Source organism: Salvelinus fontinalis, chromosome 8 (genome assembly GCF_029448725.1).
Source record: "Salvelinus fontinalis isolate EN_2023a chromosome 8, ASM2944872v1, whole genome shotgun sequence".
NCBI classification, from domain to species: domain Eukaryota; kingdom Metazoa; phylum Chordata; class Actinopteri; order Salmoniformes; family Salmonidae; genus Salvelinus; species Salvelinus fontinalis.
The window spans coordinates 22,263,508-22,275,973 of NC_074672.1; the positions used below are offsets into that span (position 1 = coordinate 22,263,508).

The 12,466-nt window shown below is 42.0% G+C and overlaps 3 protein-coding genes across 6 annotated transcripts in view; 2 read left to right on the forward strand and 1 right to left on the reverse strand.

Annotated features, from left to right (window-relative positions):
* Window positions 1-2,446: 2,446 nt before the first annotated feature.
* LOC129860868 (UPF0688 protein C1orf174-like) lies at window positions 2,447-7,967 on the forward strand. Of its 3 annotated transcripts, none has more exons than XM_055931728.1 (4): window positions 2,447-2,749; window positions 3,246-3,338; window positions 4,104-4,463; window positions 5,486-7,967. In XM_055931728.1, exons 2-4 carry the CDS (start codon window positions 3,246-3,248, stop codon window positions 5,630-5,632), a joined length of 600 nt encoding a protein of 199 aa, XP_055787703.1. In that variant the 5' UTR covers window positions 2,447-2,749; the 3' UTR covers window positions 5,633-7,967. The 3 variants fall into 3 exon arrangements, with proteins under 3 accessions (XP_055787703.1, XP_055787704.1, XP_055787702.1); XM_055931729.1 differs by having other exon boundaries at window positions 2,447-2,594; XM_055931727.1 differs by having other exon boundaries at window positions 2,448-2,900.
* On the reverse strand, window positions 5,872-10,465 carry LOC129860867 (DNA fragmentation factor subunit beta-like). The gene is made up of 7 exons (XM_055931726.1): window positions 10,275-10,465; window positions 9,998-10,124; window positions 9,370-9,555; window positions 9,137-9,216; window positions 7,462-7,635; window positions 7,222-7,322; window positions 5,872-7,061 (listed from the first exon to the last, which is right to left on the reverse strand). The coding sequence occupies exons 1-7, from the start codon at window positions 10,452-10,454 to the stop codon at window positions 6,857-6,859; spliced, it is 1,053 nt and encodes a 350-aa protein (XP_055787701.1). The 5' UTR covers window positions 10,455-10,465; the 3' UTR covers window positions 5,872-6,856.
* Window positions 10,466-11,939: 1,474 nt separating this feature from the next.
* Window positions 11,940-12,466, forward strand: part of nphp4 (nephronophthisis 4) — a 208,250-nt gene continuing 207,723 nt past the window's right edge. For both annotated transcript variants that reach the window (XM_055931730.1, XM_055931731.1), the window contains exon 1: window positions 11,940-12,412. In XM_055931730.1, the coding sequence (XP_055787705.1) occupies window positions 12,263-12,412 (150 nt within the window). In that variant the 5' untranslated portion in view covers window positions 11,940-12,262. The remainder of the gene's footprint in view (window positions 12,413-12,466) is intronic.

The following is a 12,466-nucleotide window of genomic DNA, read 5'->3' on the forward strand; positions in this document are numbered from 1 at the left end:
CCCCTACTGTCAGAGTCATTATTCCCTTCTCTTTCATGGGTGCCAGCTCACCTGTGACTGTGCGGAGCTGCACAGTTGTAGGCTCACACTGAGTCCAACCTGGCACAATATCTGGCCTCACCAGGGTTACTGTGGACCCAGTGTCCACCAGGGCGGTGCAGGGCACACCCTCCACAGTGACAGGGACATGACAAAAGTCCCCAACACAGGTCCGGCCCACCACAACAACAGGCTCCATTCGCTTGCTCTCGTCTGCTTCTGGGGGAAGTGGAGCCTTGCTTCCCCGTCTGTGCCGGTGGGCTCCTCCTGAAGATGATGGTGGTTGGGATAGAAAGCCAGGGGTCCGCACTACCCGGTCTATGCAGACCCCGAGCCGTTTCCCTGAGCTCTGGGGGACATGGGGCAATTTCGGCGCAGATGGCCTGGCTGGCCACAACCCCAGCAGACCCTGGGACCAGGGTGTGTGTTTTGTGCCGCCTGTAGCGACACAGCACGAATGAGTTCTGTCATTTCAGCCACCCATGCAGGCTTTTCCGGCTCCGGGCTGCTCTGCCCCCCAGCTTGCACAGAGGGTGTGTCTCCCTGCACCCCCACCAAAGCCCCAGCTGAAGTCCCAGCCCACACCAGCTCCCTCTCCAAAGCCATCTCCAAGGCTATCTGCAATGACTCAGGATGAGCCAGCTGGGTCTGTATGCGCAGCTCCGTAAGAGAGAGCGCCTGTATGAACTGGTCCCGTGCTAGCTCGCTCTGCACGGAGGGGGGCATGTGAGCATATGCCCGCCGAGAGAGGCTCTCAATGTCATTAGCTAGCACCCGTAGAGGCTCTCCAGGCTGCCTGCGTCTATTACTCAGTTCGGAGCGCAGTAGCCCGGGCTGTACACACTGTCCATAGCGCCTCCTCAGTGCTCCCACTAAAGCGCCATAATCATGTCTGTCCTCGGGGTTAATCAATATCAAACAGGCCAGAGCTTCATCCGTGAGGCATAAAGCCAACTGCAGTGCCCTTTCTTCATCCGACCACCCCCTAAAATGAGCTAACAGTTCAAACTGAGCATGAAAAGCTTCCCAATCCGCCTTACCGGAATACTTCGGGGTCTTAACAGATACGGACGCAGCCGGGAACTGGGCGCCGCCATGTTTGTTTACATCCTGAGCCCCAGATTCCTCGTCCCGCCGCGTCGACGTCACCACTTCGGCCCGCCCACCAGAATCCGTGCGAAACACAGTCGACGAGGCGCTCATGCCCGCTTCAGCCGCCATCACTCTAGCGTCCTCCCTCAAGCGGCCTCTGCGCTCCGACGCCCTGGCGATCTCCTCAACCAGAACCTCCGACGTCCATTCACACGTATCTCCTTGGCCATAATCGTCCCCTACCTCCACCTTCACTTTCGGATTCCCTCGAAGCATTTTCAACCCCCGTTCTCACCTACGGTAGCTAGCCACATAAGTCAGCTAGCTAGCTGGCAAACTTTTATCAACGTTTTTACTTCTGACACCAATGTAATGACCTGACTAGATCATAAAAGAACGACTGTCCAGACAGAGGATTGAGTTTACGAATGGACGGTTTATTAAACCAACTTTACACAGGCTACTGTTTGGCCGTAGCCCACGCCAAATAAATGAAAGATAACCCACAAGCCAATCGTGACCTTCTCTTGTGAAGCCCAGACGTAAGAGAGAGAACAAAGGCAAAACCTGGTCTTAACTTCCAATGCTCCATCCCCCTGCCCAACCCCCCTCCACGCCACTCCGCCAACCACCAGGATGCCCGGCATCAGAACATTCCAGGCATTCCCGTGATTGGCAGATAGCAGGTTGACTGACATGTCGGACCCCGCGAACACAACCACCTACTAGCCTAACACATAACACACAGCTGTCTGTGCGGGTCGCTACAGTATATATATAGCCCTTCTTACATCAGCTGATATCTCAAAGTGCTGTACAGAAACCCAGCCTAAAACCCCAAACAGCAAGCAATGCAGGTGTAGAAGCACTTGTGTGAGCCATGACCAGCCTTTCAAAGCACTTCATGGCGTACCGAGTGCTACGGGCAGTAATCATTTAGGCAGGTTACCTTTACTGCCTAATATGTTATCTCTCAATGCAGTGCATCTCTCAGATAAAGTGGGGGTTTCGAAAGGAACCAATAAGGAGAAGTGGGGAACTCAAGACGTCGTTTGGGTTATCTGACGTCAGTCATGGTCTGCAGAAATTAAATTAAGGAATATCAGTTATGCAGCAACAACAAACAATATTAACTCACTGTGAGTTGTCTTTGAACATTACCTTCAGGTAGCCGTGTACGTAATGTTACGTTTTTCGTAAATGTAAATGCTAGCTAACGTTAGCTACATTAATTTATTTAATCCTTATATGGTTCCTTTCGAAACGCCCACTCCTTTCGACACCCCCACTATTCCTGAGAGATGCACTGCACTGAGTGTAGGTGGCAGCATATCAGTAGGTGACAGCAGAGACCCTGATGGATGACTGAGATAATGTCGCAACTGGCCCCCTCTCAATTTTGACTTTGTGGCTGTACTAACTAGTGGAAACCAGCAGATTACCTCAATCAGCCCGGTGTCGAGGTAACCCTACTGACGCATATGCTGTTTTGTACTCCAAATCTTGAAACGGGAAATGTTTTACTTGCACGTGACTTCTATACAGAAACATTTTGTCGGATTCGGAAGCTGTCTCGGTTCACCACTCCTCAGACTCTAAAACACCACGGTGTCGCTTGGTGCGTGCTTTATCAGAACCACGATTTTACAGTTTGTTGACTACCTGTATTTACAATAAAATTACTGGATTTTATTAGCTACATCCACTGACTTTGTGAAAAAAGCGACTGTTTACAAGATTGCAAGCCAGCGACCGACATAGCTATCCAGGTAACGTTAAGCTTGTCAGAGTCGGCTAGTTACTGCAGCTACTAACGTGAAGTTAACTAGTTAACCTCCCACAACAGTATTTCTATTATTTTTAACACTTCGGGTAGTTATCTATTACATTTTCCATTGTCTTTGGGAATTGTTTAGTCTTTTATCAGCTTACTAACTAGCTAACGTTAGTCTGTTAGCTAAGTTAGTGGGGTAGTAATATCGGAGGTTCGTCGGCTAAAAGTGGGGCAGTAGTGTTAGTTGGCTTGATCTTACAGTTGGTTAGCCAGCTAGAAGTGTTAGCTAATGTCCAGTTGTCCAACTGAGTTAACAAAATGTGTGAACTCCTCATTTCAGATGCGGAGTCGAGTTAGCAACTTGAAGCGGCGAAAGGGGATGTGCACTGTTGCCTCAAGCGGTTTCCATCTCGAGGTGAAGAGTTCAGATAAGGTCGGTGAATGTTGTTTTTAGTTCTTCTCAGTTTTCATTTGACATTATGGATTACGCAAGAGTAAAGTACTAAAGTAAAAATACTTTAAAGTACTACTTCGTTTTTTTGGGGTAACCGTACTTTACTATGTATTTTTTAAAAACTTTAGTACATCCCTAAAGAAAATAATGTACTTTTCACTCCATATATTTTCCCTGACACCCAAAAGTATTCGTTACAGTTTGAATGCTTAGCAGGACAGAACATGGTCCAATTCACAGTTACCAAGAGAACATCCCTACTGCCTATGATCTGGCGGACTCACTTAACACAAATACTTTGTTTGTAAGTGATGTCTGAGTGTTGGCATATGCCCCTGCCTATCCATGCATAAAAAAATAATAATAGTGATCTGGTTTTCCTAATAAGGAATTAGAAATTATTCATACTTGTACTTTCGATATTTAAGTATATTTTAGCAATTCAAATCAAACTTTGTCACGTGCCGAATACAATAAGTGTATACATTACTGTGAAATGCTTACCTACACGCCCTTAACCAACAGTGCAATTACATTTACTTTTGATACTTAAGTATATTTAAAACCAAATACTTTTACTCAAGTAGTATTTTTTACTGGGTGACTTTTATTTGAGCCATTTTCTGTTAAGATATCTTTACTTTTACACAAGTTTGACAGTTGGGTACTTTTTCCACCACTGGGATTGTCATTAAGTGTCATGGAAGCCTGTTATTTTTAATAAGTTGTGTTTTGACTTTATAGAGTTCAGGGAAGAGGAGGCGTGTTAAAAAAATGAAAATTGAAGACTCAAAAACAGAAATGCCCCTGAATGACTGGATGGTTGGTGGTTGTAGGGAGTCAACAACCATTTCTGAGAGGCTCAGCTGTGATGGTTGCGAGAGGCCTGAAAAGACAAGTTGTGGAGCACCACCAGACCTGGAGGAATTGTGGGAGGGTAAAGAGAACGGTGTGCGATTGGAGTTGAATTACTGTCGAACAAATGGGTTGCCAGAGAAGATGGCAGAAGATGGTGTTGTGATTGACAAGAGCGTCTTCCTTGATGATGACAGTAACCAGGTTCTTCCTGTGGAAAAGTTCTTCGGAAACATGGAAGTTGTGCAGGTGAGACAAGATTTTTATAACAAGTGGTAGGTGTGATAAACAAGATCCTGGTCTGATGTTTGGAGCACAATGGCTGCGTTTTACACAGGCAGCCCAATTATTTAGATTTTTTTTCATAAAAAAAGCTATTTTTTTGGTGGGAAAAAGATCAGAATTGGGCTGCCTGTGTAAACGCAACCAATAACGGTTTCCATCCAACCTTTTTATGTGAGTAATTCTGCTTTCATGTGCTAGTCGGAACAAGAAAGCATGTGGGAAATTTCACAGTTAACTGGTTGAATGTGGCACGTGTATCACTATAACAGGTTAGCAAGTTAAACATTTCCGAGTTTCCTATTTCCGACAAGCGCGTGAAATTCAGAACAGGCCTGATGGAAACGTATGTCGGTAAACTTTCCAAATGTCTACAAAACTAAATACGCTAGACAAGGTGGGATCTTTTTGTCTGTAAAATTGTGAGAAATGGCAGCAGAAACTCATGTTGTACCCACTCTGGTCTTGGCATGTGCTCTCTAGCCAACAGCTCATAGATACAGTGCAGGTATAGTCTACATGATGAAATTATTATGGATAAGTGCAAGAATATTTTTATTTGTCAAGCATCGATCATGCCACCAGAATCCGACCCATCTATATTTATTGGAAAGGAGCATCAGGATCACTGTGCACTTTCATCACCTTGTGAAGTTCATCATAACTTATTTAATCTGTAGCCTAAAACTGCATGGTTTCCAGAGTTGTAGTGGGAGGATCACACACACCATAACATCGCGTGACTCCCAAGTTTACTTCGATATGATAGTTATTCTATCAATATTTCCATAGCCACTTCTTGCATAATTAATTTCACTGACAAAGATCCCACCATGTCAAACGAACAAATTCTGTCTGCATTTATAAAATTGTACCAAAATGTTGTTTCCATCACAGCTGTCGTGATCGTCTTTTTATATGGTATGACCTTTTTCGCATAAAAACCTAATGGAAACATGGTTATTGACATGCTGTTATTTGCCTTGTAGGATTGTCCACGGAGATCTACGGCCACTTCGACCTTCAGCAGGAGGGAGCACAGGAGACGACACAGGAGACAACAGTACTATGCCAAAGATGACAGTGATGAAGTGGGCTACACAGAAATGCATCAAGATGAAATAGTTGGCACTTAATTTACAGAAGTAACTCATTCCAATCAATGGGATAGAATAAAACTTGTCCTTAAATGACCCTAATGTCACAGTTGAGCCCGATAAAGTGGATTCGTTCAACAGAACCAGGGTATCACGTTAATGTTTTGCCAGCATATACCCTAAAGTTATACATTTTTGTATTGATATTTGCACTAACAAAACTTCTCGCTTTTCAATTATCTATACGGTATATTGTTTAAATAGTACAGGTTAAGTGCTCAGATTTTTTTCTTTTTATTGTATCTTTTACAATATTGTTACTGAATGCCTTATGTATGCACAATATTTGTAGTCAAAGTTGCACTGCCAATACAAGGAAACTTAAATTAAGTTTCAATTACCTGTCTGCTGTTTTGTATTGTGCTATTGAAACTAAGCAGAACTTTATCACATAATTATCTAATTACACTTACAGGCGATAGAGCTGAGCTCAAATCATCTGTAATCATCAAATCTGCTTGACTCCAACAATAGTAAAACCTTAAATATTTTTACGCCCCCACCCTATGCACTTGTGGAGCGCAGAGGATTTGACAGATGTAATCAATATGGTAATAGCTCCACCTAGCCCTCTGATAGGCTGGGTGGAAGTTTAACCATTTGCTTATACCAATCAAATCCTCTCAGATCACCAGGGGTGCATTCAGTAGTACAGAACAATGTTAAGCATTTCATTTCAACGGAAGCAGTTTTGTTCTGAGTGAATAGTTGAACGGTGTCATTATGGTGGCCCAGAGAGCGACTGTACGGTGTGTGCGACACATTTTGCCATTTGAAATGGTTACATCCATATTGATCAGGCCACACCCACCAAATGTACCTCAAAGGCTGTTGAAGACTGGTGTGCGATGTATTGGGGGAAACGTGTCGTTCAGTACAAACTGACACGCGACGTAGCAAATGTTGAACGGAACGTACTCCTGTGTGTAGGGCTCGGGACGATTTGCGATTGGTCCGTTGACTATTACCCAAACAATAGCTCATGATGAAGTGCTTTAAAATCACTATCACAAAATTATCAATAAATAAGCTGTTCTGATTAGTAGCAGAAAACAATGTTCCCTGCCCATAATTACAATTAGTTATTTACCAGTTATCATGCGTCTTGCACTTTATCCGTTAGCTAGTTAATAAAGAAATAAAAAATTCAAGAATAAACAGTAGAAAAACATATACCCTACCCTGCATCTTCACTTTAGAGAATCATTTTCGTTTGCCCTGTTTGTAAATTTTCCTTTTGTCACAGAGCAAGTCATGTGCACCTTTCTTATGGCATACAATATGTACCAGCTTCAGATTCTCCCGAGTAAACAGCAGTTTGTAAAAATAGTCCAGATTTATGTTGGTGCTCTTGTGTTTCTGCAGTGCTTCCACCAGGGTAGGAATGACTGTCCTCTTCTTTTCAATCCTGGGACAGAAAGAGATTTCAGTCTAGATTTGATAAAACTTGTCCTTAAACAACCTTAACAATTGCAATTGATAATCAAGCAAGCTTTTTTTGTTACTGTTTACAAACAACTTTGAGCTTAACATTCTGAATATTTATAACCTTTATTCACTAAACCCACCCGTGGTCCAAGTTCCAGGTGCTAAAGAGAATCCTGCTCTCTCGGTTTCCATAGGGGTTGATTGAGTGAAGGGACTTGCATTCATCATGGTCAAAAGCACCCTGAGGAAAGGAGAGAGATGGGAAAGGACACAGGCTGTAAGACAGGATGCTACTAAGCCAAACATGATCTGGTCCTGTTAGTTACCATTATAATCTCTGAGCTGACACTGTTAGCCAATTTCGGGTTCATCAATGTTACCTGACAGGAGAACCATCCCTCCTGGGTGCATAGTCGATTTTGTTCCTTTTCTTTCCTGTTGAAGTAGCAACCATTGTACTTGTCAGATTTCAGCTGCATCACTAAGCACTCTGCAGTCTTCTTGTATTCGTCCTTGAGTTTAGGTTTTTGGATGGTTTGAGCATAACTATGCACCTGTGAATAAGAGAAAAGTCTGTCACGTGTATTCTTTCCTCAGAAAATAGGGCAGATTACAATTTATAGTATGTATGGAGTAGGCTTGTTATGAGGTACGGCTTTTGAGGATCACTTCTTGACAGTGCCAACCACTTTCAGCATAAAACCAAAGCATCAGTAATATACAGTGCCACCAGAAAGTATTCACACCCTTTTTCCCACATTGTTACAGCCGGGAATTTAAAATGTATTAAATTGAGATTGTTGCTGTCACTGTACCTCAATGTCAAAGTGGAACTGTTTTAACGTTTTTTTTAACAAATTAATTAAAAAGGAAAAGCTGAAATGTCTTGAGTCAAGAATTCAACCCCTTTCTTGCAGAAAGCCTAAAGTTCAGGAGTAAAAATGTCCTTAAGTCACATGAACTGATGGACTGACTCTGTGCAATAGTGTTTAACATGATTTTTGAATGACTGCCTCATCTCTGTACCCCACATGTAAAATTATCTGTAAGGTCCCTCAGTCGAGCAGTGAATTTCAAACAGATGAAACCACAAAGACCATGGAGGTTTTCCAATGCCTTGATAGATTACTTATTTTTTTTAAAGCAGACATTGAATATTCCATGAGCCAGAGTTTAATGGCATAGAAGACTGAGGATGGATCAACAACATTGTAGTTACTCCACAATACTAACCTAAATGACAGAGTGAAAAGGAAGCCTGTACAGAATAAAAAAAATGTTCCAAAACATGCAACAAGGAACCAAAGTAATACTGCAAAAAATGTGGCAAAACAATGAACTTTTTGTCATGAATTCAAAGTGTTATGTTTGGGGCAAATACAATACATTCTCCATATTTTCAAGCATGGTGGTGGCTGCATCATGTAGGTATGGGTATGCGTGTAATCGTTAAGGACTGGGGAGTTTTTCAGGATAAAAAAATAAATGGAATGGAGCTAAGCACAGGCAAAATCCTAGAGGAAAGCCTGGTTCAGTCTGCTTTCCACCAGACACTAGGAGATTAAATCACCTTTCAGCAGGACAATAATGTAAAACACAAGGTCAAATCTACATGATTTGCTAACCAAAAAGCCAAATGTTCCTGAGTGGCCGAGTTACAGTTTGGACTTAAATCTACTTAAATCTATGGCAAGACCTGAAAATTATTTTCTAGCAATGATCAACAACCAACTTGACAGAGCTTGAAGAATTTTGAAAAGAATAATGGGCAAATGCTGCACAATCCATGTGTGGAAAGCTCTTAGACTTGCCAGCTGGAATCGCTACCAAAGGTGCTTCTACAAAGTATTGACTTAGGGGTGTGAATACTTATGTAAATTTGATATTTCTGTATTACATTTGCCAACATTTCTAAAATCATGTTTTCACTTTGTCATTATAGGGTATTGTGTGTAGATGTATAAAAAAAATATTTAATCAATTTTGAATTCAAGCTGTAACACAATGTGTAATAAGTCAAGTGGTATGAATACTTTGAAGGCACTGTAGCTTCACCTCCTTCATGTATCCACGAATCCTGCTCTCACAGTTGTACTTCATGTAGGCCGATTTGGTCTTAAATCTGTCATCAATTCCTGAAAGCCCAAAAATAGAACGGTATAACCATAAAGAGACAGTTTATTTCAGATTAAAAAATTTAAAAAATCTTATATTTCTCCATCTTTCTTTTGGCTGCCACATAATTTCCTGCAGAATTTCTATCCATCCCAAGATTGAGGACTTGTTACCTTGGAACCAGTCTTCATCGTCTTCTCTGTTTTCAGTCTCAGAGCTGTCCTTCAAGTGCAGGAGCAGGTCCCCCAGGAGTCTGCGTCTCTTTGGAGACCTCTCGTCTGAGAGAAGCCACTTAGCCGCATCAATCAGAAGATCTGAGTTCCTGTCGGTGTCCAGCAACCGGCCTATGTCGCAGACAACTGAAATAATCACAAATCATAACAGTTATTTTAATTGGTTCACAGAACAACCTCTTTTAACCTAAACATCCAAATCATGGCACCCATGTAACTGACTGTATTTGAAGCCCAGATAGCCCCACTGGCAAGTATCACTGGCAGGCATGGTTAGGCTACTCAATACGTGAGCGTGGTTAACCGCTCTTCCTACAAGTGAAAGCAAGGCTATATTTCTATTACTTTTACAAAGGCATCCCTTTCAAATCAATCACCACAAGGTTATGCATATTTGTATAAGTGCATATTTAAGTTGGTATTGTTATCATTTATTTACCATGCACAGCTACATAAAGTAGGTCCTAAACCCTATATGAATGTGCATGCCACCAAGTCTGAGGTTGTTAGTTGGCTAGTTACTATGTTTCTTTTTTACAGTCTTAGTTACTTTTAATGTTTCACTCACATCCGTTCCACCTCTCATCCATGGCAAGAAGGACAAGTTCAGCATTGTCTGGAAGACTTCGGAAATAGTCCTCTGTCAATTCTGTTCCATCTTCATACAAGGAAATGTGCGAACCGACGAGTGGAACCTAGAAGAAAATGATTCACATTATAATTTAAACAAAATAATGTAACTTTCATTATCGCCACTTCCTGGTTGCAAGTCTAGACCCGCTGCTATGGTCTGGTAGTAGCAGTAGAATGTGCTAAACATGGCAAGCTACTGGACGAAATCGTACCTGTAGAAGTTTACTCCCCTTTTTGAGAAGCTCTTTCAGACTTGTTGCAGCCACCCCATATTTTTTTGTATCATTCAGACTTCTTATTTTGACAATTTGTTTTTTTCTCTGAAGTCCAAACATTGCGCCTTTTCTTCTATGAAGACCAATGTACAGAAACACACAAAAGAAACGATGCATGCTGCCAGCTACAGGATAGGTTGGAAAATTATCCAATATACTGCCATCTAGCGTTTTAGAACAGCACGTGCACACAGTTGACAGTGTCACTCAGCTGCTTCTAGAATATCCTGTAGCAGATGCAGATAAAAAGGTGAAGAGGATCTCAATTGTTATAGTACTTATATTCTGTATGTCAGGGGCCTGATTTTATAGGTAACCGTATCCTACTTGATTCTATTGTGTGGCCACATCCGTTCTTACAAATGTGCTCTCTAGGATGCAAGTTTTGGTCCAGAGCATAGACATATTTAGACCAGAGTTCAGTTCACAGACCATCAAGCTAAGCTTAGGCCCCCCCCCCCCCCCCATCTGAGATATCTACTGCAGCCCTCACCCTCCACATACAACACCCATTCTGTCAGTCATTCTGTTAAAGGTCGCTGGTCTTTTCAGTTCGCTGCAGCTAGCGACTGGAATGAGCTGCAATAAACACTCAAAGTGGACAGTTTTATCTCAATCTCTTCATTTTAAAACTCCATTATGGACACCCTGACAGTTGTGGCTGCTTTGCGTGATGTATTGTTGTCTCTACCTTCTTGCCCTTTTTGCTGTTGTCTGTGCCCAATAATGTTTGTTCCATGTTTTGTGCTTCTGCCATGTTGTGTTGCTACCATGTTGTGTTGCTACCATGCTGTGTTGTCATTTGTTGCAGCTTTACTATATTGTTGTCTTAGGTGTCTCTATGTAGTGTTGTCTCTTGTTGTGATGTGTGTTTTGTCCTCTATTAATTCATAAAAAAAAAAATCCCAGTCCTCGTCCCCGCAGGAGGCCTTTTGCCTTTTGGTAGGCCGTCATTGTATGTACATAAGAATTTGTTCTTAACTGACTTGCCTAGTTAAATAAAGGTTAAATAAAATAAAACAGCTGGTGAGTGTGCTATGCGAGTTCTCCCCATTTCTCCTATTGGTGGCATTGGCCAGTGTATTTTAACAGTCAATCCCTAGGAAGATAGAAGATGATGTCCAATTGATTAGGATTTGTTATGGTCCTCCTCACCCTGATCCCTGCAGTATACACAAGGCCGTACTTAAATCTAAATGGGTCTGTGGATGAGGGTCGTTTTGCATAGAGAATATAATGCCATGTAATGTCCAACAGTATGTATCCTTCCCAAACCAGAGGGTGGCGATATGGACACGTGCTGGTCTCCCGCTATCTCTTTAGTACATTTTGAACGAATAAGAAGTAAAGGCATAGCAACGTTAATATCACCGTAGTAACCGATGCCAAATTACGGGAGAAACCAATTTAGAGGGAACATAGGGTAATAGAACAATTTCATTCAGGTTATTTTGGTAATCCAGCATTTACATAATCCATTTTAAAATGAAAATCTTTAGTCTTTGAATATATCAGTTGATTTGATAAAATATGTTTTACTATTCATACCTTCATTTAATTACCTTTTAAATCTTTACCCCCTTTTGAAAGTCAGCTATTTTGCTTCCCCTGTTGCCAACAAGCCTGGATAGCTAGGATTTCAAATAAGCGAGGGTAAACAGTGATTTTTATACAACTGCGCGACATTTTACTTGCTACAATTACAAGCATAGCTAGTTAGGGTAACAATCTTATTTTCTGAGGTTTGAGAATAGTGCAACGTTCGCTTTGGTATCTTAATGAACAAGTCCTAATGTTAGCTAACGTTACTTACTGATAGCAAACTCACCAAACCAAACCCACTAACTAGCAAGCTAGGTGTTGTTGTTTTAGCCAAATATAGCTAGCGAAATTTGACTTTGCTGCAGACTCGAAATATCCTCTCAATGACCGACGACTGGAAAGGACTGTTTGAGAGAGGACGGGTGATTCCTCCACACAGCCAGACTGTTCGACAGGCACAGGACTCATCCCACACCCATTCTCAAGGCTTCCAAATCATTCTGAAGCATCTTGATGGACCTCACATTCAACGGGTAGGCCTACGCCTTATGTGCATAAACCTGGCATCCGAAGAGTTAGCTAGCTAA